The sequence below is a fragment of the Drosophila persimilis genome, unplaced genomic scaffold (assembly GCF_003286085.1).
Source record: "Drosophila persimilis strain 14011-0111.01,24,50 unplaced genomic scaffold, DperRS2 tig00000002-arrow-pilon, whole genome shotgun sequence".
Taxonomy (NCBI): domain Eukaryota; kingdom Metazoa; phylum Arthropoda; class Insecta; order Diptera; family Drosophilidae; genus Drosophila; species Drosophila persimilis.
Window position 1 is genome coordinate 9,696,732 of NW_020825289.1, and position 25,092 is coordinate 9,721,823.

The window sequence follows — 25,092 nt, forward strand, 5'->3', positions numbered from 1 at the left end:
CAGTCAAGAGCAGGGCGAATCGGAACGCATCGGGTCGTGCGGCGTTACGGAGCGTCGCTGAAAGTGTTTTTCAATAACGCCAGCCGGGTAGCGATAAATGGCGATCGGTTCCCGCTTCGATTATGCGTCGTTTTCAACAAGAAGAAAAACAACAAAACCAACAGCAAAAGCAAAGGCAAAAGAAAAATCAAAAGCAAACGTGAACGCGAACGCGAACGTGAACGAAACAAAAGCAAAAACAGAAAGCAAACGCGAGGTGCACTGAACAAAATTACATAGGTTGGCCAGCAAGTGCAAAATATAAAGAATTTGCAAGTGGGGAAATATCATTAGACATCAATTAATATCAATTAAATACATACAAATGTACATACATATGTACATGCATATGTATGAATATTGCTTTCATTTCCCATTCGAACGTCTAGATAATTTGTAGCTTTTTTCCTCTGTGCGCCAAATGGTTGGGATGCCTTCAACAGCTGGAAGATTTGTGTCTGGAATGAAGATTCCCATTAAATGATTTTAACGCTCTGCGTGTATATCTATCTCTATATACATATGTACATGTATACATATCTCTTCCCCTGTTGCTCTTTTGTCAAAATTTAGAAGAAACGGCAGTAGTATTGTTAGCTAGAAGTTGAGGAGCAACTGTTGTAGTTACCGAAACCGAAACCAGGGCAAGGGATTGTTTACTTTAACTTCAGATTGGTGGATGCCACACCCCCCTTTGTGGCAAAATTAATTGGCATAAATTAAAATGTTTATTCAATAGTTTATAACAATAAGTCAAACAGCGAGGAGGAGGGAAAGGCAAAGATGTGCTTTTGAAATGTTTTGTTATCGCATTGCTCCAATTTGTGTCAATTATGCGTGAATGACACGCCCTTTGAACCGTCGCCCACGATTTTAATTGAAATTTGCGTTCATTGTTGTTGTGTGTTTGAAAAATTCTCATCAAAAAAACAAAACCAAGAACTGCCAGAGACCTATCCTCTCCACAAAGGGAAAGCAAAGTAAGAACAAAATTAAAAAAGGCAGGTCTGGAGGCAGAAACTGGCAGAGCAGTGGCAGAGGTTTGCAGATCGCATTCAGAAGTAGCGCCACAGGCAGATCAGGGTCTGAAGTAGAGGCACAGAAGCACCGAAGCTCCAAGAGAGAGAGAGAGGGAGCGGGAGCGGGGGTGATCTCTCTCAATGTGACCTGCGGGTGTCCAAGTGAAAGTAGAAAATTCAGATTGGAAATTATCATTCCATTTCGATACGATTTACGATGATTCTGCAAATTTGTGTGTAATGTCGGCAGCATCCAAATCCAAAGATGGAGCATTTTTCTAGTTTGAAAAATCTTGTGCCCTGCACTGAACGAATTAGCAAAGTGCCGTCATTAATAAAAAATCCAAAACATGTCAGGGGTATACTCATGAATATAATGAATGCTAAATTGCGCACAGAGGGCAGAAAAATTACAAAATAAATATATTTACAGCTCGAAGTACATTCATATTTCATTCCAAAGTGTCGAGACAAGCCATGAGCCAAGAAGCTGAGAGCTGGGAGAATTGCAAACACAAAATACCCTGCACACTGCAGTCAGAACTCACTCTCTGAAAGCTTTTCATTACAATTATATACATACTACCCCTAATTTGTTGTAGGGTATCGAAAACAATTTTCATCAGAGTAAACATTTCAATGGGCTGTAATTGCCTCGCCCGCACGTCCACTTATTGAAATTTATGGTTCTGTTCGGGCGATATCTAAAACAGATTATTCATAAAAATATTATCTGCCGAAACACTGAATTCTTCCTACAGTTACCAGCAGCCTTATCGGCCCCCGTATCAGTATCTACATTTTGCAACGCAAATTCCATTGCCTTTCAACACCATCCCCCGCCCCATTTACATGTCGACCGGCGAATGGCTGTTTGAGGAATTGGCAATAGGAATTTACCGCAACATTTTCTTTGCCTTTCGGGTGCGTGGCAGAGTTATTTATCTGTTTTTGCACAAATATTTCGTGTTTCGATGACCAGCTGACCAGCTGACCAACAACCTAAACAGAACTCGAACATGTTGTTGCCGTAGTTTATGGTCTGTCCGTGTATCTAACAGATAAATAATCATTGCATTAGCCGCTCGACATCGTTGCGGCTTCGTCTGCGACCGCGAAACGTGACACTTGGCTATCAGATGTGGCACCGTGCCTCTAATGGGTGTGTGTGTGTGTGTGTGGGGGGGGGGCATGCAGCAGGTGGACGAACGTGTGGAGGCGAAGGTTGGCTGGCGGTTGTGACCAGATCAACCCTCACCCCGTGGGGAGCTCCGCTCATCTTTTCTCCGTTCTCCATTCTCCGGTTACTTCTGCGGTAGACTACCGCCTTGCCCCACCGGCTTGTTTGTCGTTCCATTGAATCCAAAAACGGGGGGTATATGCTCGTACAAACCCAAAACCGGCTTCCCCTTGGCCATTTAACAAGTTTCGTTCAATCGAATCAATTAGCGGCCAAAAACGATCGGCCACAGGCGTCATCGAAGCCAAAGTCTGACGTTGGCGCTGGGCTGCGTCCCGCTTACTTATGTTATGCTTATGTTAATTGGCCCCCCCGCACCCCGCCCATGCAAATGAGCGTGTGCGAGTCCCACTGTAAGCCCACTGTTAACGCTACAGAGAGCGCTCGAAAGCTCGCTACGGTTCGCCTGCCGTTAGCCAAGACATGTCAGAACGTGTCCGTAACTCGAGCGAAGCGCACGTGCCGAAAAGCTATAGTTCGTGTATCGCGGAAGAGCTGAGAGGCGAAGCGAGAGAGCAACAGCTACAACAGGAGCAGGAGCAGGAGCAGCGCAGCAGCTGGGAAGGAGGAGAGCCCCAACAGCGAGTGTGTGTATGTGTTCGAGGGAGTGCGTCCGAGAAGACATCTTGTGTAACCGGCGGAGAGGCAGGCAAGGCCCCGAAACTCACCACAGCCCATGCGAGTCGGATTTCGGCTTTCGGCTTACGCCTCGTGCGAGAACATTTTCACGCGCCGCGCTCACAACGTAACGGTTCGCCCGCAGAGGCAGTTCTGCTGTGCTTGTGCTGCTGCCCGTCCAACATTCCAGCGGAGTCCGTGCGTGTGTGTGTGTGTGTGTGTGTGTGTGTGTGCTGTGCCCCAAAGTCTGTTGTGTAGTGTAGTGTAATTTGAAAGTGAGAGTGGACTCTCCATCAAAGCAAATAGTAAACAAAGTTTGGCCAGTTCTGGGAACTCAATAATACCCAATGTGTGAAAAAGTGCTTGAGCTGAACATCAAAATCAAAATCTATGGATACTATATTCGTAATTTTATGGAAAAGTTCCGGATCATAGCTATGAAACCAATTGGGTGAACGAATCTCTAAAAAGAGGAAATGCGGAGACAAGGACTTGAGGGCCCCGGGAATAACTGTTGCTTGTCGCTTCCGTGTATGTGTGTGTGTGTTTGTGGTGGCCCTAAGAGGCCTACGTGTGTGTGTGGCCTCGCGCCTCCAATCAATGCCAATTCCTCTACTGGGTAGCAAAGGTTTGCATAGCTACTTGGGCTCAGGAGGCTGCTTCGGCCAGTTACAGGGTATCAGCTGGGTGGCTGCCAGGTGTCGCTGAGAGACTTTTGACCAGCAAGAACGTGTCTGTTGGCAAGGCACAAACATTGGCAGGGCAAAAAGTTGAATAAAAACAAAATAATTTTGAAATAAATATTCGTTTTTTTACTTGCACGAGCGTCCGTCTCCCTCTCTCTCTCACACACACTTTCCTCTCTCTTTCGGATTCAACAAGCACAAAATTCACAGAAATGCAAAAGTTTTGATATTTATTACTTATTATTTATTTTCTGGGGAGTGCAATGCCGCTGCCGCTGCCGCCGCCCTATCAACAGAGACAACGAACCCACCACCCACCAGCACTGCCATGTCGTTGAAATACCTTTTCTTTTGTGTAATTAAAATTAATGCTAATTATGAGCTTGTTTGTCCGTCAGTCGCCGTGACTTTTTGCACAACTTTTCATTTAATTGTGGGGCTTGTTGAGAGAAAAATCAATTTGAATCGGGGCGAAACGCTTGTGGAAAAGAATACCTGATGAATGCGAAATTATGCAAATTTCGGACTGGGAGACACAATTCAATGGAGATTGAGTCAAGTTTTAGAAGTAAATCATGAATCCAGTTTGTTTTTATTCGTTTTTATATTTGTTTTGTTACGACGGTCAGATGCTGTTTGAGGCCTAATAAAAATCAATAAACAATACAAAGTCATAAGGCGCAGAACAACCAACAATACCAAATGCAGCAAAAAGTGAACAAATTAAAGAGATTATTTACCAGTTCGTAAGCGTAATACCATTTCAACAGCAGACACAAAAAACAAGTAAAATAACACACAAGACGAGATTACTACAATGTCCGACCACGGCGACAACAATGGTGGCGACCCGTCGCAGCAGGCGGGGTCTGGAGCGGAGGGCGAGGCCATGGGCGAGAACAAAATGAAGTCGCGCCTCCGCAAGGGAGCCCTCAAGAAGAAGAATGTCTTCAATGTGAAGGATCACTGCTTCATCGCGAGGTTCTTCAAGCAGCCCACCTTTTGCTCGCACTGCAAGGACTTCATCTGGTAAGTGAAGGAGGATCATTAGTCCCCCCCCCCCAAGACACATACACATAGAAAACCATTCTCGCATCCCCATTCCCCCATCAATGGCGGGCACTTGTGGGTCTACACGTGCATTGCAGACAAAGCTTTCGCATAACATCAGACAAACGCAAGAAGAGGGCCAGACCAGGCCAGGGAATCGATAATATTCTATTGACAAGGCAAACCGAACAAAGCAAAACCACGAAGAAGTGGCAGCAGAAGGCATCGTGGAAGTGGAAATGGAAATGGAAACGGAGAAAGCAAAGGCCCAAAGAGAGGGAAACAAAAACATATACTAAAAGTCAAGTCAAGGCATTTCAATGGGATACTTACATTGTTTGTTTTCTACCTTTTCCGCCGAGGAAAACTTGGCAGGCCTGGGGAGACGAGCGGAATGGGGCAAAAGCTAAAATGTGTAATATTTAATTTAGGCAAAACCCCGGGAAATCTGTCTTAATCCATTGTTCGCCTCTGCCCCACGAATAAGCAAAGCAACGAGAGGGGAAAACAGCTCGAAACAAACAAAAAATGGATGTTGAAATTATGTGAGGAGCGACCGTCTTCGGGTTACCTGTTTACTTTTTGGTAGTCCTGGAAGTCCCGGCCATCACAGAGCTTCCTGTTTGGGGGATTATAAATCAATTTCATGCGCATTAAGTCCCCACTCCCCCCCCCCCCCCCCCCACGCCACTCTCCATTCTCTAGTGAATTTTCGAAACACTCGAATTTTGAACTGCATTTCTGGAATTTTACAGCGGCTATCAGTCGGGATATGCCTGGATGTAGGTATATTTTGGAGTATAATATTCGTCATATTGTATATTCAGTAAAGTACTGCTAGAATATCGTCATTTGAATCATTATGAGTATTCGCTTCTACAGCTGTGGAAGCCACATTTTCTAAACCCTCACTCAATGTGTTTAAAATTCAGTTCGGGCCAGTTAAAGGATACGCCTCCGAGTCCCACAGACTAATTAATTCCACACTTAATATTCATAGTCAGAGATGCGCCCCTCAGCCACGCTTTGACGAGCAATTTCAATGATATTAATTCATATTTAATAAGAAAACACTCCATGCCACACGCTCTTTGACCTCCAGAAGCGGCCAAGAGCTGCGTTGACAATTTAAAGCCACCGCCTAACTAATGAATGGTTTGGCTTTCATTGAGTAATGGACGGGATTGGGGGACATCTGCCAGTCGCTTCATCGTTGTCAGCCACAACATGGCGGCAATAATTATATTAATTGCTGCTTAAAATGCGACAAACAGCACCCAGAATCGATCTATGCCTTTAAACAGCAACAAGACCGGCTGCTCCAAAGGCAGAAATTGAAGCCAAAAAAAAGAAGAAGAGAATCAGGGGGCTGGGGTGAAGAGTGCGACAGAGTGGCGGACAGATAAACAGTGCCACAGCCACTACTTCCACTGCATCATTATTACACTTAATTAACGCGCTTTGACAGCAATATCAGCAGCAGCAGCAGCAACAGCAACAACAGCAACATGGCAACAAACCTCGCCTTGCCACACTTTACCCCCTGCCACGCCCATGGCAGTATACGCCTCTTTTGAGTTGCAGCTAATTAAGTTCGGTTTTTGTTACCGTTTTCAGCTCCACTTTAGCGACATATAATTAATAGTGTGGGGACTTTGGGGGGCACAGACACACAAAACGTACGCAAACGCGTTGCAAGAAGGCGTTGCAGGCACGTAATGTGTGTGGGGAGTGTGGAAGGTGTTGGAGGAGGAGGCGTAGAAGGAGCTAAAGACCAGGGGGCCAACCGCCTTCGTTAGCGGGGCAGCAGGTGAAACATTTTCCATGTTTATGGCAGGTCATTTGCATAATAGCACAAAACCACCGAGAGGGGAATTCCTGGAAAACCCCCATCTTGTGAGAACAGAACCACATGATGAGCACGGAGGGGGGAAGGGTTAGCTACACGGAAAATAGGACAATCAGACCATTAAAAGATTATCGGACGTTGAGTTTTGGCAATGGACAGAATCCCAACAATATGGGGAACTTTAGGCTCTTCATTCCTGGAACTGCAATATTCTGTAGATTGAAGGTGGTTGAACTCCAATTCTTCCTAATTGAATCTTCTGGGAACGCTACACATTTCAGTGGAAGTCCAATAAGGGTTCTGAATGATGCAAAGGAAAATAATATTATTTAATTAATTTTAATTCCAAATTTAAATTTCCATCCCTTTCCCTATACTTTTCCCCTGAAGCGTGAATCTTTTTACGGCAATTTTTCGTGCATTCTGTGGGGAAAATATTCGCTTAATTAAAATACATGAGAAATGCATAAAAAAACAGTCGTTTTGGGTGGTGAGGGGAGGGGAGGGCGGTAGTGCAGCACACAAAAATGAATGCATGGTTGGATATAAAAAGAATCGTAGCATAACTGCAGGCGCGGGAAAATTGCTTTTTCAGTTCATTTGACTCACAAACAGTAGCGAAATAACACAGCCAGACACCGAGGCAGAAGCAGGGAAAAAACAGAGTGAAAACAGCGAAAAGCCACCAGGAGACAAAAGAATTAAAATTCTAAATGGGAAATGCGGGAACAAAGAAAAAAGAATTTATACAAATATAAAAACCACGGGACAGTTTCGCACTCGGGTTTCTGTGGCTAAAAGACAGTCCCTCAATTTGTGGGACGCTTGTCGAATTGGTTTCGACCTAATCGGATCCATTTTTCACCGGCCCTCAACTTGCCACCGAAAGTTTCCCCTCCCCCCGACAGCCGCCATGAAAAGTTGTAAACTTTGTCAATTGCAGCCGCAGTTAAAAGTTAAGCGAACAAATTTGAAATGCCCCAAAGTTTGACCGCCAGCCCCAGCCCCAACCCCTCGTAAAATATATGCGTGGTATATATTCGTATAAATGAGTGCGGATGTATGTATGTACATACTCGTATATCCCTTCCGTACGGGAGTACTGTGCATGTTAATAATTTGCCTTGTCCCAATTGCAGCGAATAGGAGATGTGAGAGGGACAGGCACAAGCAGGGTTTTGTGGTCAAGTCATTTACGTAGAGCCCCGTAGAACCCGTTCGGCTGCGGACAGGTCACGTAAGCCGCTTCGGGCAGGTTCTGGCCATTACCCATTAGTGGGCCCATTGAGAACCCAAAGAGCTTTAAGTTTTCTAGCGTGAAAGGGCGAATATTATGTGAGAAAGAAAGTGTTACGATAGTACTCCAGTGACTTTAGTCACGTAAGTACAGTTTATGCAACGTTCCGTCATAAATCACGCATTACTCAAACGGGCAACGATAACTGTAATCTATCGCTCATTTTGTGCAATGCAGCGAATAGCGTGTGTGCTTGATACTCGTCTCTTGAGTAACGAGAGACGGAGAACACCAACCAGTGTGCCACTATTTTTGTTTGCAGCGAGAGAGCGTGCTGTGAAGCATCTCCTTAAACCTTTTTCCTTCCGGTCTGCCCCACGACCCACATGAACTGTATTGATCTGATTTCATTGTTGTGCCAGCGGAAATTATAATATTGATTAATAGCGATTTAAATATTAAAGCTAATTGAAGCAGAAGGACAGAAACCACCATTGCCAATAAATTGATTGCAAATTAACGATTCTCTTTTCCTTCCGTTCTGTGCAGGGGATTCGGGAAGCAAGGATTTCAGTGCCAAGGTAAGGATCGCCCTCCACACCACCAACTATCTGCCAAGCGCCAACTAACTCTTCATCCCCCCGACTGCAGTTTGCTCCTATGTGGTGCACAAGCGATGCCATGAATATGTCACCTTCATATGTCCCGGCAAGGATAAGGGCATCGATTCGGTAAGTGTGTGTGCCCCAACCATCCACCGACATCCACAAAAGATATGCATGTAATACATGAATATATATGGGCATTTCCTAGATAAAATTTCAATAAAAATGAATAAAAAACTTTGAAAAAAGAGGGAAAATATTTTCAGTTCTCCACTGAAAATATTTTAGTGGCAGTGCCCTTAAAAAAACCCACAAAGCCATATAAATATATGTATATTCAAATATGTATATGGAATATACATACATATAAATGGATTTACTTTTAATAAGCAAGCTTTTAGCCCGTAGCCTTATGCAGGGGCTGTCTGTGTGGGCTGCATTGCCATGTGCGAGCCAGTGCGAGTCCCAACGACGAAGCCAAAGGATAACATATTTGCATTGCATACTTTCCAGCGCTGGCCCCCGCTGCTTGCCTTTGTGTGGGATGCTCTGTCAAATTAAACTGTCATTTGGATTTTCGGCTATGCTCTGCAATGTCCTCTCCCCGCCCCCCCGGCCAATGTCCTCGGATGGGTGGGTGCCTGTCGGTCGTCCCAGCCAGTCATGTCCTTCCGCCTGCCCGACGGCCTGTCAACTTTGCTTTGAAACCTAAGCACAGACTCCCCCGTCCGTCCGATTGTGTGCTATTCCTGTTTTTCCTCCTTCTGTCGTTGGCTTATGAAGCAGTTGGGACAGTTGGGGCAGTTGGGGCACTTGGGGGATGCTCCGCATGCCGCAGTTTTTATATATTCATGCAGTTCTCTTCCTCTCTCTCTCTCTCTCTAATGCGGTCATCTCTCTGCTTAGGCCTGTCCGAGCAAAAATGTGGCTCGGGATAAATGTGGGGCAACAAAATATGACAGAGACATGACTAGGATTGATGGGAATGGGAGAAGCCTGGCTGGAGACTCGTTGGATGCTATTATCCCCGACATAAGACCGCCTCAAGATGGGTTTATTTCGGAGCCTGTATGTAAAGATGTTGTCCTTGGCTCATCTTAGGCTCTGATCGAGAAACTTGCACCTGGCAATGCCGCCCAGCACTGGGAAAATTCGTGCTTCGAATTTAGCTTAGAATTATGAAAAGTGTACACTAGAATTACGCAAAACCTTTCTTTTGTTTTTGTCATTGTGCTCTGTTTTATTTACCATAAACAAAAATTTGTTGTTTGTATTCTTTTCCATGTGCGCATCCACCACTCAAAAAAAAAACAAAACAAAAACCAAAACCAAACCAAAACCAAAACCAAAACCTCAATTCGCTGTCCAAAATCACGCTGTCACGACAAAAACACGCACCCAACCACAACGACAAACGAAATCAATAATCGCAATCGAAATCGTCATAATTGAAATTGAAATTGAAACAACAACAACAACAACAACGACAACAAAAAGGACTCACCAAAAACTCAACACAATTTCGAACCATTCACATATGCAGGACCCACGTTCTGTGACCATTGTGGTTCGCTGTTGTACGGCATCTACCACCAGGGTCTCAAATGCTCAGGTAACCTCCGAACCCCGAAATAAATTCCCGAGAATATCAAGTTTCCTCTTTCCCCACCACCGCCACCACCACCCCCACTCTATAAGCTTCCGTCTGCTATCTGTCCCCCTATACTCTCTTCTAGCCCTTTAAGTACTCTCCCCTCTCTCTCTCTCTCTCTCTCTCTCTCAGTTTCTCTGCTGCTCTTTCGATTCCCTCTGTCGCTGAACTTTTAATCTTTTTCCATAAAGCCCTGTTTGACAGTGTAAATAATGATGATACCATACCCAAATGGCGAATCCTTCGAGTGCTTCTCTGTGTGTGTGTTTGAGTACAAAAATTAAATTTTAAACGCAATTTGACCTGGTCAACAGTTGCCGTCGAAGCCAAAGCCAACAACAAGGAGCAACTTTTCATGGGGAGGCCTAAAAAGTTAATTATTTAAATTGTTTTACCTACATATACATTCAGACATACTCGTACATACATACACACATATATATGTTTATGCAGACCGCACCTTTGCATATATATATACTCTATATATTTACTCTTTCGTACTCCGCTCCAATCCCAATCCCTGGGGTTTACCTTTTGTTTGCTTCCAACCGAAAGAGAACTGAAAGTTTTCTCTGGTTTCTGTTGTGGCACGTGTAGCCTGGCTCTGCCCTCTGGCCTGTCCCTGGCATCCAATTCATTTGCATAATCATGCACATGCTACCACCAGTGGAGGCATCCCAGAGAGGGGCTACCGCCCGAACAATGCTTATCATTTGCTCGGAAATGAATATGATTTTGATGTATTTTTGGGGCCAGCAAAAAACGGATAACTACTGCGGATAAAAACTTTCGTTTAGTGCTGCCCCAGGACTCGCTGCCACTGAAGCCTTTGCCTCGCACGTGTAGCTGGCTGGGACTATGATGCGATCTCCCTGGCAACCCACCCGAAGCCCGGAACTGTAACTACTTATCCCTTTTCACGGATCTCGCGACGAGTGGGGGAAATCCGTCATTCGGAAACCAATTCATACTTAAATATCTATAGCCGGGCAACGGGGCCAAATGTAAGCACCGCAGCTAGCGCTAAAAAGAGAGCATTTCCCCCAAATTGAAGTGCCTCTGGACCAACTGTGCCACAAGTTGGGGGGCATCTCTCATGGCAACAGGACATGCCTTTCCTTTCCGTGCCGTTCACTTGAAAAACTTGACAAATCGAGTGCTTATCAATTGCACACACGCTCGAGTGGCGTCCCCCCTGTCCCCCAAGTGCCTGCCTCGGCCTGCCTGCCTGTGTAATACAATCTGGCCCCAATGTGCTTTAATGTGGCCATTGTCGTTAGTGTGTGTGTGGGCGATTGTGTGACATCTTTTTGGCACTTTATTTGTTTCCTTGTTGCCCCAAATCGGATCAAATTCTCTTTGACGCACTGACACAAACCGGCAACAAGCAAGGGGCGTCTTTTGGTGGGGCCCTGGGGCAGACAGTAGACAAATCAATTTATGGCTAAAGCTCAGCTTCACACCTGTTGGCCCCTCACCCCGCCCCGCCCCGCTCTGATTGCCCCTCTTCTCGATTACAAAATCAGATGAAAATGCTACCCACTTGATGGCCTTTTCGGAGTGCGAGAAAATATACACTGTGCAACCAATTTGTACTCAAGCGGAAATTGAAAAGCAAATGAGTTTGTCTGCTGCTCGCCAAATGACGCCAGATGGTGTGTGTGGCACACAGATCCCATCTGATCCGATACGAACGATCCCCATTCGCCCCCTGAGAGACCACAATCAGGACACAATCCTGCCCCTTCCCCCCGGACAACATTCGTGACTCTTCTCGCTCCATCTACGCCACAAACGGTTCTTATCTGCGTTGTCGGAATAAATGACATGGCAATTTATATTTGCCAATGTCTGCCACACAAACCACCCACCACCCCTCCCATTTGTTATCTGGGGCATCGGTTGTTAATATGCTGGCAGTTATATTATACGACTACGGGTCGTATATGATAGCGTTTTATATATCAAAAATTACTTTGAATGGAGTCGATGGAAGCTGAAGCTGCCATCTAGCTAGATGATGGCCATGGAGGAGCATGAAGCAGCTATAAAGAGTAGAGAGAGGTGTAGCCACGTGCCGGGGCAGGACGAAGGATGAATTTGTTTGGCGACAGCAGAGGAAAGACAAAAATTCGGTGATAAATTCTTGCTGCAACAAATTTTTCAAAATACGGCACGTGGCAAATGAGGAGGCGTCCAATGTGGGCGTTTTAGCCAAATGGTTATGTGTCTGTGTGTCAGTGTGTGAGAAAGATTTATTGGAAAAGAGGGAGGACAACGTGGCGGCGTTGAAATGTCACGGCTTTGGTGGAGCGGGAGTTGCACGACAAGAAAATCCAATTGGAGGAGGACTCCATCGAATGTCAGGCAACACCTGTGGCTATCGAAGGTCACGAGCTGACCTTCTGTTCGGGATTCATGGAAAATCATTGCAACCACGGCCTCCTACATGCTCGTATGTGTGTCGCGTACGGCCCCATCCTGCCCCATCCTGCCCCATAAAGTAGGCAACACTTTTGCTGCCACAACCAGGCAAGGTCACCCAGACGACAGCCTTGCCTGTGGTATGTAGGCGGGGGGGTTGGGGTGGCGTACGGGCCCCCGTCTGTTTGTCTTTTGGTGGAAAAGGGATATTAACGGCTGAGCAGCTGTTGAACCTTGGCAGCAGCCAGCGAGCGAGAGTCAAACAACAAATTGCCTTTGCCCTCCCCCCGAAAATAGTCGAAAGGCAGTGGGGAAACTACTCAGTGGATGCTCATGCATGCGCATAATGCTATCAAATGTCCTTGCTTACCAGGCCACCAATCCTCGACCGCCCACAAACTAAAGACTCAACTGTCTCCGTGTGTGTGTGTGTGTGTGTTGGGTGTTGCTGACACTGCCACCGGAAAGTATATGCCCACCACACACAAGAAAAGGGAAACCTCTAAAAGTTGCCCGTCAATGTCACGAGTCGGCAAGGAGAAGGGCAAGGGTGAGAGGCGGTTTGGGGGATTAGGCAGCAATTGTCTTCTGACAGAGCATCGGGAGAGCCTTAAAAGGTTATTTGTGTTTTACTGCCAGCAAGGACCTAGGCACTCAGCACTTGCCCTCCCCCCCATTGCTCTATGGCCCCCAAAACACCCAAACACCCACCGCATTACCGCATAGCCCCCCCCCCCCGACCGCGAGCACAGCACATCGCACATCTAATTCTAACACCGCCTGCGACATGGGACGTCGAAGTTGCAACTCAATTAGCGTCGCGCTTATTTCATTAGCAGAGGCGAGAGCAGCGGAAAACTTTTTGCACTTTGCATTTGCATTTGCCGGATGGTGTTCGAGTCGAAGGGGCCAAAGTGGATTTAAAAAGAGTCCAAAATTGGGGCTCTTGAATTGAAGCAACCTCGCAACCTCCTTAGATATAGGGGGTCTATCTGCACGGGATGAATACCTTACCTCGCCTAAGACCATATGTGTAACTTGGCTAGGGCTGATCGCCCTCTCTGTGCTGCGAAAGAGAGTGCCTGCTGAAGTGGCATCGGACTTACAGGCATTGCATGCGACAGTAAAAACCTTTCATAAACAAGAACCAAACGACCAAACCAACGACTGTTATTCACTTTTGCTTTCGGTTTTGCTCATTCTCTCAGTGTGTCCTTTTTGTCCTTTTGTCTCATTTTGGCTTGTGCTCGTATTTTGTTATGCAATTGCACCTCAATTATCGTTATTCATCCCTTAGCACACACATACTATGTACTATGTAATCACACTTTAAGGCGAGCCTAGCGTTAATGTTCCATTAGTTTTCTCTTCCTTTTTCTTCTACAACTTGTTCCTCCTGTGGTTCCGCTTCCAACGATCCTCGACGGCACCACTAGGCACACCAAATGCCCCACAAATGGCAGAGCGTCACCTTTCTGTCGCCGATGTTCTGCGATCATTGCGGCTCTCTGCTGCACGGCATCACGCATAAGGGTCTCAAGTGTCGAGGTAATGTCGAACGGGGAGTGATAATGGCGTCTTAACCCTCTCAACCGCACGCATGTACACACTCGCTGTCTGTCGCTGTCCTCTGTCTAGTGTCTCTCTCTCTTTGTATACTCTTGCAGAGGTATACAGAGCACAGCATGATGAAATTATACAAGGTGGTCCGCTAACTCCCTTTAGGGTCTTATATTACGCTCAGTGCTAAGAGAGCGCTTTGACGCCAGGCTTGATGAGTGAGAGAAGTACTAAACAAAATAAGACCCGAAAAGAGAGCGCGTTGCAGGAGCGGACCACCTTATATAATTTCATCATGGTACATAGGTATATACCATATCCGTCCGTTCGTTTCGTAATTACGAATTATTCCCCTGCAAGGGTATCCAAAACTTCGGATCCCGAACTGAATCTTTTTATCGTTTTTCGTTTTTGGTGTCGGCGCGGCACAAGTTTCGTTTCTCATTTGCATTTGCATTTTGGATGCCCCGCCGTTAGCCGCAGAGTTTTTAGAATATTAGAATGTTGCAATTTACAATTAGCGGCGCTTTGTTCCAGCTCAAGTGTGCACTTGCCCTCGGTGTGTGTGTGTGTGTGTGTGTGGCAGTAGGGGGTTTGTGTGTGTGTGTGTGGGAATTGTGCACACTTGAGCGAGCTCCTTTTGTTTGTTGGCACTGCCGCTGTTGACATGCTCTATCCCTGCCACTGGCTGCATTTGTTTTTTTCTTTTTTCTGTTTGCACTCTTAAAAACTTGTTAATTTCCGTGTTATTTTCACGTTGCTTTTGTTTGTTGGACTCAATTTGCACGTGCATGCCACAAATTGAGAGTCTGTCAACCAGTGGATAAATATTTGGCAACTTTAATTGTCGCCCCGCACACGCGCCTTAATTTTCTGTGTGGGGGCTGCTTGTCGGAGAATTTTCCAAATATAGGGCATCCTTTGAGGGCCAGCGAATGGTCTAGTTACGAAACCTTCCCACAAAGACCAAAACATCAACTCAAGCGTATTTTTATTTATTTTTGTTTGCATTGTTGCACGCTCAATGGCCTTACATACCTTTTATAAGAGTAAGGTAAGGATTATCATGCCTCGAAATATACCATAAAAGCTATTGCCTCCATTCGACCGAATCGTCCGCTGTTTCTGCTTAGAAAATCCAGATTAAATATCATAAATGATGCAAATCGAATCAATTGGTTGCCAGTACAAACCCGTATTGTGCTGGACAATAAAGCTTTTTACTTTTAATAATATATACTCGTATATACCACAATGGAGGCATGTCTGTTCTACGTACTGTTTGCTCTCCTACCGATGATCCATGGCTCAGCTACTCGTTAGTATACCTCCAGGACTATACTATTGATCTATATATCAATCACTCTTGAAGGCTGCGGCGGTGGTGGAATGTGCGTGAAGGAACTATCTGGATGCCTCATCGTGATTGAATCCGGTGTGTGCTCTGACGATGAGAAATGCTGTGCATCAAACTTCATGGTAAATGCCCCAAGAGAGCGGGTCCTGCGAAGTCGCTTTCGACCAGGGAAAGACATATTTGAATATGCATGAACTGCAACGATCTTTAGTTAGTTCAAAACCCAAATACAATCCACAATTTGATTGAAATCTAATACGGTTTCAAGGCTGTGTCTGACCCAATCTGCGTTCTATAAAGAAAAGCGAGCCATTCTCCCGTTCTCTCCAGCAATTCGAGCTCCACTTGGGATACTCTGAATAAAGTTCAACCGAAGCGAAACCATTCGGTATGCGGCAAAGACTTATATGTATATTAAGAGCTCTGGAATTGCCCGTTCAGCGATAGTCTTGAGAGTGAACGCTGATGATGGCCAACACCTTCACGAAGTACTGGCTACTGGCCGCCTTCCTCCTGCCGCTGCTCCGATATCGCTGCCAGGCTTTACACAACTGTTAGTATATTTCCACCTCGGGGCACTCAAAGGTGTGACTTCTTGATCCATGTTGCAGTCTGTGGGTCAAACGGAGCCTGCCTGCAACGAGGCGCTCCCTGCACACTAGTCGTGGAGCATCCAAACTGTGAGGATCATGAGAAGTGCTGCGTATTTAAGGCAGAAAATGGAATAACATATGGAATAGCAGATGAGCTCTACTACTATAACCAGCTAGAGATTAATGACTACGGGGTTCCAAGGGGATATAACGGAGGAGGCTCTTGAAATATTCAAATAAATATGATATTCCATGCCAATGGAATGCCGACGCTCTTCTTTTGGGGTAACTGAAAATCGAATCAGAGGAAAAACTTTCCCAGCTGCAAAAACAGGGAAATGTCCGCTGATGTATGCCAAAAAGAAAAACAAAATATAATTCACGAAACCGAGTGGGAGGGCAAAAATAAATACACCACATATGCAGATGCAGAGATACAAGTATAGCCACATTATGAACAATAATACACACACACCCACGTGCGCCGAAAATACACATGCAATCAGTGAGGCATACGAGAGTGTCTGTGTTTGTTTTCTCTGGCACGCCAATGGAAAACCCTTTATCAGTTTGCCTTGTGTATATTTTCGTACATTCTGTGGCACATGGAGTCTGTTTTTGCCCGGTCCAGCGTTTTGCCAGCGAAACTTAAATATTACGTATACGCAGCGGTACGAGCCGCGTCCGCTTGAATGACACTAAGACCAGGCCGGGCACTGGCACAGGCACAGGCACAGCAGAAAGTAATTTTACACATGACCAAAGCGGAATGTGACGGATGGAGTGGGAGAGAGCAACAGAAAAGAAAAGACCAGAACAGAAGGGCCACGGATATGTGAAAGGAACTGAAGCAATCAACACAAACAGGACGATGCCCAATCACGCTGATGCTGAGGATGATGATAGAGAGCTGGGAGTGGGGATTGGGAATGATGGCCAACGCGCCTTAATTGAAAAAAAAAAAAACAGTGCTCCGTGGAAAATGAATTACAATTCGATTTTCGCAAATAATTTCCAATTGAACGCTCCCACGGCACTGCTGTCAAAAGCAGTCACCAATGGCACTGCCAGTGGCAGTGAGCGCTGCCTCGAAACTATGCAACAGTTTGTCAATTTCCGGTGGCAACAAAACGTAACGCCATGACGAGGGGTGGGGGGTTACATATGTATGTATACGGGTGGCATGGGCTATAGTATGTACATATGTACTGATTCTGATTGGATTCCCATGGAAGCCCCCTTAATCGGTTGGATAACATCAGGTAAGGAAGAATTTCCAGCGATAGCCAGGTAAGTACTCCCCCTGTGTGTGCGTCTACGGGTGTATGTGTGTGTGTGTGTGTCTGTGCCACATCTTTCACTTTTCCCCGTGCTCTCCAGCCCCAGCTATTCACCCTTCAACCCTTCTACCTGCCTTTAACATCCACAAAGTATCGCCTCTAACTGGAATTATTCCGCAAAAACCCTCTAGCATGTGACATGAACGTGCATGCCCGCTGCAAGGAGAATGTGCCAAGCCTCTGCGGATGCGATCACACGGAGCGACGGGGACGCATTAATCTCGTGATCAATGTCAAGGACAACCTCCTCACTGTCCAGAGTAAGTGCCAAGCAAGCCCCACAGACAGACAAACAGACCCTGCCACAGACCACAGACCACAGACCAGTGTAGGTCGCAGGCCCATCCCCAGCCCCCGCCCCATCCCCGCTGGGAAAGTACATACAAATTTAAGCCGCTTAAGCATTGTAACCAATTATGGCGTTGTAGAAAAAGTTTTCTCTTTTCTGGCTATTCCCAGTTTTGTACCTACTTTTTCCCGAACAGTTTTTCCCTCTGCCTTGCGGGGGCGAAAAGTTTACAGAATATAGAAAGCATAAGGGGGTGGTGGTTGGGGGGAGAACAAAGTACGCCCAAGAAGCCGCAAAGTTTCCCAAGCAACACGCTTAAAATGTTACATCTTCTCGAGTCTTTCCGTCTTTGTATCTCGTATCTTCTTGGCGTCGTGCGGCGACGAAAGTTTGCAGGTCCTTCGGGCCTGCGGGGGTGGCCTTGTCCTCCAGCTTCTGGGCAGGCTCAGGCTCTTCCTCGGCAAATTGCTTGCGATTTGCATTAATTCATTATGCGCGCTTAAGGAAATTCTTTGTATTCCTGCCCCTTCGGTGCTCCTTCGCAACAGGCACAAATGCCACATAATGAATACCAAACGGAATGCAGCTGCAGAATAATGGACGCCCCCTCTCGCGCACTTATGTACGCCCTCTGGGACTGTGGTGGCTTTGTTCCCGGCAGACTTGGGAGCCCATCCCACATAGTTTGTGGTCTGTTGTCGCAGGAATGGTAGACAATAATTTACAATCCACTCAAGTGATTGCGATACTGCTTTAGCCACTGTCTAATCCCACTTGTTTGCTCCACTCTCTGTTACATCTGTGGCACACTGACTGCAGTCATAGAGGGTCGGAATCTCATACCCATGGATCCCAACGGACTCAGCGACCCCTATGTCAAGGTCAAGCTCATTCCGGACGACAAGGACCAGAACAAGAAGAAGACACGCACCATCAAGGCTTGCCTGAATCCCGTCTGGAACGAGACCATCACCTAGTGGGTACATCCGTGCCGAGTCCAGTCCATATAATGAAGAATCGTCTCCCCTTCCGCAGTGACCTAAAGCCCGAGGACAAGGATCGACGTATCCTCATCGAGGTATGGGACTGGGATCGCACTTCGCGGAATGATTTCATGGGCGCCCTGTCCTTTGGCATCTCGGAGATCATCAAGAACCCCACCAACGGGTGGTTCAAGCTGCTCACCCAGGACGAGGGCGAGTACTACAATGTGCCCTGTGCCGACGACGAACAGGATCTGCTCAAGCTCAAGCAGAAGCCATCGCAGAAGAAGCCCCTGGTTATGCGCAGCGATACGAACACACATTCGTCCATATCCAAGAAGGACATGATCCGGGCCACCGACTTTAACTTCATCAAGGTCCTGGGCAAGGGATCCTTTGGCAAGGTGGGTGATCTTCCAAATCAGATCCAGATCTCCTAATGCATAACGATCTACCGCCGCCGCAGGTCCTGCTGGCAGAGCGCAAGGGCAGCGAGGAGCTGTATGCTATCAAGATACTCAAGAAGGATGTGATCATTCAAGACGACGATGTCGAGTGCACCATGATCGAGAAGCGCGTCCTGGCCCTGGGTGAGAAGCCACCATTTCTGGTCCAGTTGCATTCCTGCTTTCAGACACTGGTAAGTCCTCGCACCCAACCCAACCAGAGATTAGATGATTATCATTCCCTCCTTTCTAGGATCGCTTGTTCTTTGTCATGGAGTATGTGAACGGCGGTGATCTGATGTTCCAGATCCAACAGTTTGGCAAATTCAAAGAGCCAGTCGCAGTGTAAGATGATAACTCTGAATCCATCCTTCCATCCCACAACTCACATCTCTGATGTGCTGCCTTTCTTTGTAGTTTTTATGCAGCGGAAATAGCCGCTGGACTTTTCTTTCTGCACACCAAGGGGATCCTGTATCGCGACCTGAAGCTGGACAATGTCCTTCTCGATGCGGATGGACACGTGAAAATTGCCGACTTTGGAATGTGCAAGGAGAACATTATGGCCGACAAGACGACTAAGACCTTCTGCGGCACTCCGGACTACATAGCACCTGAGGTGGGTTTCGCAGGCGGCTTTATTTATGGATGGCATTTGATTTGAGGAGGAATCATTGCAGATTATCCTGTACCAGCCGTATGGCAAATCTGTGGACTGGTGGGCCTATGGAGTGCTGCTCTACGAGATGCTGGTGGGTCAGCCGCCCTTCGATGGCGAGGATGAAGAGGAGCTCTTTGCGGCCATCACCGATCACAATGTATCCTATCCGAAGAGCCTCAGCAAGGAGGCCAAAGAGGCCTGCAAGGGTGTAAGTTGCCGCAAATATAGAATGAATACAGATAACAGATACAGGTGAATGTCTCCTCTACCATTAGTTTCTCACCAAACTACCGAACAAACGCTTGGGCTGTGGTCCCACCGGCGAGGAGGATGTGCGTCTGCATGCCTTTTTCCGGCGCATCGATTGGGAGAAGATTGAGAACCGCGAAGTGCAGCCACCGTTTAAGCCAAAGATTGTGAGTAGATGGAATATTTTGTACAAAATTGATCCTTCCCGAACATCCCTTCTTTATTCTGCCTCTGTAGAAACACCGCAAGGATGTGTCCAACTTTGACAAGCAGTTCACATCAGAGAAAACAGACTTGACGCCCACGGATAAGGTATTCATGATGAATCTGGATCAGTCGGAATTTGTTGGCTTCTCCTATGTGAATCCCGACTACGTAATCCTCCCATAGATCTCTGATCTGATCAGAGACAATCCCCAATCTGCGCGTTGTGCCCTATAAATCTCTTTTGATATTCGATATTAACAACTTTTGGCAATGCAAAAAGACAATTTGTTATATGTATTTATAAATAATTTATAGTTTATAGTTTCTAAAGAGCAATTATTCTTTGTTAAGTTTTCTGTTTCTGTTTGTTTTCTGTTATTTATATAATATATATGTACATTTACATTTAATCGATTGTTAAGTTTTAACTGTTTAACAGACCTTCAGTTGTGCAATAATCGAATACTGTTCAACATCTCAAGTCTCACCTGGCAGCCAAAGGAAAGCAATATATCTAAGCCATAACCATAGCGAATATTCAAGCACCCCGCCCCCGTTTCTCATTCTGTGTAGCATTCTAGCGATCCGCGATCTATCGTTTCAGTCCAATTTTGAACAACTTTTCAAAGCTTTAAATGTTTAAATATTCCAATTGAGAGTTCACTTATTTTTGAGCAAACATCTAAGTGTTTTGTAGAAATCTAATCGATTTGAATATATAAATAAAATTGGAAATCGTACATATACGATTGAAAGATCAGAGATGTTAGAAGTTTGGAGTTTGGAGTTTGGAGTCAGGTTCAAACGTCATTCGATTGTAGTGTTCGCCCCGGCACTACGATCAAATCGAAATCGCGTTTAACTGGGTTCGCCAAAAATACAAAACGGATAAATTACATTAGAGAAATATCTAGAGAAAAGCAAGCAAGCAAGCAACACAGCAATTACCAATTCGGTTAATCGTGTATTCAATTTTTAAGCTGAGAAATATCATAGAAAGCGTAATCTTTTAATTCCATTCAAATATATCAATGTGCGTGTAAATTCAATTAATTTTACATTTTATTTAACAAACAAACAAAAAACAAAACAAAACAAAACCATTATTAAGGTATATATAGCGTGTCTATATATACAGCTGGCATAGAGTCTCAATGTACCATAATTAACAAATTGCATAGCAATAAGTTAAGCTTAGTAAATACTTAAAACTGTAAAGCTGTAAAACTGTACAACTATAAAACTGTAAATCTGTACAACTATAAAACTGTAACCCAAAAAGGGAGGACGAGACGACTACGCTCCCCGCTGGAGATTGTTTTCGAGTTTCGAGAACTTTAGTACCTACTACACATGAAACTAGCTGCTAACTATGGATTAAAGACAATCTACTTTAAGCGTGTAACATATGTACTCGTATGTGACATACACCCCCTATCGTATCGGCTATCATTAAGGTACATATACTAATTTTTCCATGATTAGCGACAGCTGAGCTAAGCTTTTGTGCCTCTCGTAGCTCCGTATCTTTCTCTCATAGCAGAATTCTGGCCACAAGAGGCTACAACTATTTATAGACAAATTATTAAAATGCAAATCGTGGTAGGAGTGGAACGTTTTGCCAACTAAGGGAATAAGGGATTAAAATCTACAGAAAATGAACAGAATTACATGACAGTTCGTTGGTGTATCTTTAAAGTAGTTTGAATCACACAATACATTTCGATAAATAACAACATCAAAGTATAAAAAAACGTATAAATTGTATAATTGTATAGCTCCGAACTTGAAGCATTTAAACATTTTCTTTAACTCTCCAAATTTGAAATCAAAACGTAAGCTAAGATAACCAAAATGATCAAAATTAAATATGCTCGGTCCCCGGCACTGAGGGAAGAATGATTTATCCAGAGAATGAGTGCTACTGAAAGTCAAACCCGAATGCAATCGTACTCCGAACGTGAAGATAAAGATGAAATTTGCTCGTATTTTTAACAAATAAATTTAATATATACATAACTAAAATATAATCTGTGTACAATTTAGATGTATGTGATGTGTGTCTGAATTACTTTAATGAATTTTATGACATATTAAAAACCCAAAAACCAACTAAAATATACCTATAAATGAAGCAAACATTTCCAAGTCAAGTCTGTTCAAATTTTTGAGAATTACTCAATTTGAATACTCGTAATTTTGATTATCGAAAGACATATACATACCTACATATTATGAGTGCATATTGGTAAAACTCAACTGCATTCAGTTTTATTTACAGCCAAAATTTGTACACTGCATATTTATATGCTTACTTCTGATGAATTTCAAGGACATTTTTTAAAAACCAAAGTCTCATACATATGTATGTATTTTTATTGCATATTAAATTAGTACAAAACAAAAATAGATATCTAAATGCATTACATCTACGAAAAATCGATGTGAAATTATCCGAAAAAAAGATACGATAGCCACCATTTGATATCTGGAGAGTAGACGAAAGCTTCCAAAAGAAAAACACTCGAAAAACTAAATCTAGAACCAAAGCAAAACTATTTTTACATCTACAGAAGCCCTTTCACTGAATACTCTAAAACTCTGAACAGTCACTAACTAAGTAATGCCTGTGTATGTATGTACATATATGCTCCGTTATATATGTACATTTACTTAAGCTGTAGTACTATGCCATGCCTAGAGGCCACCCCGAATGTAATCTGTAATTTATTGAGCCAAGCCAAACCGACAAACAACACACAAAAAAATACAAAATCATACAATCGGACTTCGGCATATACTCGTACGTACCACACACACAAATGTGCATACTCGTAATACCCGAAAGTAAATACAAATATATCTAAATACTAAAACCAAACAGAGTCCCCACAACGGGCCGTGTTTATCTATCTGTGGAATGCACGCCCACCGGTGTGTGGGTGTGTAGAATGTGTCCTGGGTGTGTACAGATACAACAACTACTCGAAGCGACGGCTCTTTGCATAGCTGAATCTTCGGTAGGTATTTTCAGATGATTTATGATACGAGTATGTTTGTGATACTTTCTACAAATGGAGGTATTCCAAAGCAGCTGATCATAAATGTACAACTCGTAGTAAGGAATATCGAATATCCGAGCAGAAAATATAGATACAATACAAATAGATAGACAGATAAAATGCGAGAGCGAGTCATCCTCATCAGTCGGGGCTCGTTATCATTGATTGCGTTGACAAATTAACATTGATGCGTCCGTTAGCGTTAGATAATCTTATCGAGAATTTGCAGACAATTAGATAGACGTGTCCAGGCATCGCCTGCCAGTCGCTGCCAGTTGCTGCCAGTCATCCGTCGACATAGCCATCCCATCCATCGAGTCAGTCCATCGTCCATCTGCCATGTTCGCATTGAATTCAATCAGCAGTACTGTGAGCCCCTGGGGGCTGGACCCGCAGCATGAGATGCCGTTCCACAGCGATGAGTGCATCTTCCAGAGGAGCATGCCATCGGTGGTGAACTTCGTGCTGTACGGCCTAGTGGTCCCCACGCTCTCCATCTTCGGTCTGTGTACGAACTTCATCAACGCGGTGGTGTTCATGCGGCCCAAGATGACGCCCTCGGCCTTCACCTATCTGGCGGCACTCTCTTGGATGGACTGCGTCTCCTGTCTGCTCATCACGCTAACGGCGCTGTCGCGCAGCTACTTCTACTACAGCCCCGCCTGGATCACCTACGACTACCGGTGGCAAACGCCGCTGTTCGGCATCAGCACAGGAGCCGCCAACCTGATTCTGGCCTGTCTCAGCCTGGATCGGTTCACCTATTTGGCCAGCTTCAGGAGGAACAGTGGGCCACCGAAGTTCTGTCGCCGCAAGGTTGCTCGCTATATGATCGCCGTCGTGATTGCCGTCTCTGTTATTGCCAATATACCATACTTTTTCGTCTTCTATGTGGATCAGGACGGAACCTGTCATGTGCAAGAGTTCTACTACTCCACGTGAGTTTTGTGAGAAGCTGGATTGATGGGTCAACTTTCTACACGGAATACTGTTCCATTCTTTCTGCAGATTTTATAAGGTGCACAACTGGTTCAGCTTCACCCTGTTGGCCCTGCTGCCAGCCGTATTCCTGCTGATCGGAAACACAGCCATCATTATTGCCTTTCGACGGTGGACAAAGCAGAGTCGCCTTTGCCAGTCCACTGCCAACAATGGCGACACTCGCACCACCATCAAACGATACCAGGTACAGTTGCCGACAGAACTATGCCCTTGGAGAAGGCTTTTCCTACGATGTTTAATATCAATATTTTCTCGCAGCACCAAATGAAGCTGACGGTGAGCATTGTGATTGTGATAACGCTCTACATGATCGGTGAACTTCCGGCGCACATGACGTCACGAAAGAGTTCGCTCAATCTACTCTTCGGGGGCGACACCAACAAAGTGGATGAGTCGGTGATGGAGAAGGTGGAGGTGATCTGCATCACGCTCAATGCCCTGCAACTGTCCCTGAACATTGTCGTGTACGCCGTGATCAATCCCTCCTTTATGCCAGAGTTCTTTCTCTGCCTCAAGGGCACCTCAGATGTGTGCATGGGTATCTGTTGCTTCCGTGCCATTGGGCGGAGCTGGCGCCGATGTCGGACCCGACGCCAACAGCAACCCACGGCCGAGGAGTGCGTGGTCAGCAGTGTGGCGCCCCATCATTTGCCGGCGGACGAGGCGATGCAGTGTGGCTGCGCGAGCTGGGCCAGCGACTCCGATTGTCAGAACGATGCTCACTGTAGAACAGCTGTGGGCACCTTTACGCTAGTGAAGGATTCCCAAGAGGAACAACATTCCCACTCCCATGGACATCCAGAGCCAGAGGTGTTCACCACCAGATCAAGCTCCTGCCTGCACGCGAAAGACTCGGCCACAAACGATGATTCGATCTTCAGCTCTAGCTTTATTATAATCACTTAGTAAACGACCATTCAATAAA

General features: G+C 45.3%; 2 protein-coding genes across 9 annotated transcripts; both read left to right on the forward strand.

Annotated features, from left to right (window-relative positions):
* Positions 1 to 262: 262 nt before the first annotated feature.
* Positions 263 to 20,863, forward strand: LOC6590354 (protein kinase C, brain isozyme). 8 transcript variants are annotated; one of them, XM_026986150.1, is made up of 15 exons: positions 263 to 279; positions 4,232 to 4,631; positions 5,408 to 5,434; positions 8,288 to 8,319; positions 8,390 to 8,469; positions 9,841 to 9,955; positions 17,400 to 17,528; positions 18,377 to 18,533; positions 18,593 to 18,944; positions 19,007 to 19,180; positions 19,240 to 19,331; positions 19,404 to 19,605; positions 19,667 to 19,855; positions 19,923 to 20,063; positions 20,134 to 20,863. In XM_026986150.1, the coding sequence occupies exons 2-15, from the start codon at positions 4,420 to 4,422 to the stop codon at positions 20,284 to 20,286; spliced, it is 2,055 nt and encodes a 684-aa protein (XP_026841951.1). In that variant the 5' UTR covers positions 263 to 279; positions 4,232 to 4,419; the 3' UTR covers positions 20,287 to 20,863. The 8 variants fall into 8 exon arrangements, with proteins under 8 accessions (XP_026841951.1, XP_026841950.1, XP_026841949.1 ...); XM_026986149.1 differs by lacking the exon at positions 263 to 279 and adding an exon at positions 3,100 to 3,114; XM_026986148.1 differs by lacking the exon at positions 263 to 279 and adding an exon at positions 3,335 to 3,544.
* Positions 20,864 to 23,504: 2,641 nt separating this feature from the next.
* LOC6590355 lies at positions 23,505 to 25,073 on the forward strand. The gene is made up of 3 exons (XM_026986157.1): positions 23,505 to 24,103; positions 24,174 to 24,351; positions 24,426 to 25,073. The coding sequence occupies exons 1-3, from the start codon at positions 23,505 to 23,507 to the stop codon at positions 25,071 to 25,073; spliced, it is 1,425 nt and encodes a 474-aa protein (XP_026841958.1).
* The last annotated feature ends 19 nt before the right edge of the window (positions 25,074 to 25,092 follow it).

Coding starts and splice junctions, on each gene's coding strand:
- LOC6590354 (XM_026986150.1), top strand. CDS start 4,420: ATGTCCGACCACGGCGACAACAATGGTGGCGACCCGTCGCAGCAGGCG. Junction 5,435..8,287: donor CAGTCGGGATATGCCTGGAT/GTAGGTATATTT, acceptor CGTTCTGTGCAG/GGGATTCGGGAAGCAAGGAT. Junction 19,606..19,666: donor CGGACTACATAGCACCTGAG/GTGGGTTTCGCA, acceptor GAATCATTGCAG/ATTATCCTGTACCAGCCGTA.
- LOC6590355 (XM_026986157.1), top strand. CDS start 23,505: ATGTTCGCATTGAATTCAATCAGCAGTACTGTGAGCCCCTGGGGGCTG. Junction 24,104..24,173: donor CAAGAGTTCTACTACTCCAC/GTGAGTTTTGTG, acceptor TTCTTTCTGCAG/ATTTTATAAGGTGCACAACT. Junction 24,352..24,425: donor CCACCATCAAACGATACCAG/GTACAGTTGCCG, acceptor ATTTTCTCGCAG/CACCAAATGAAGCTGACGGT.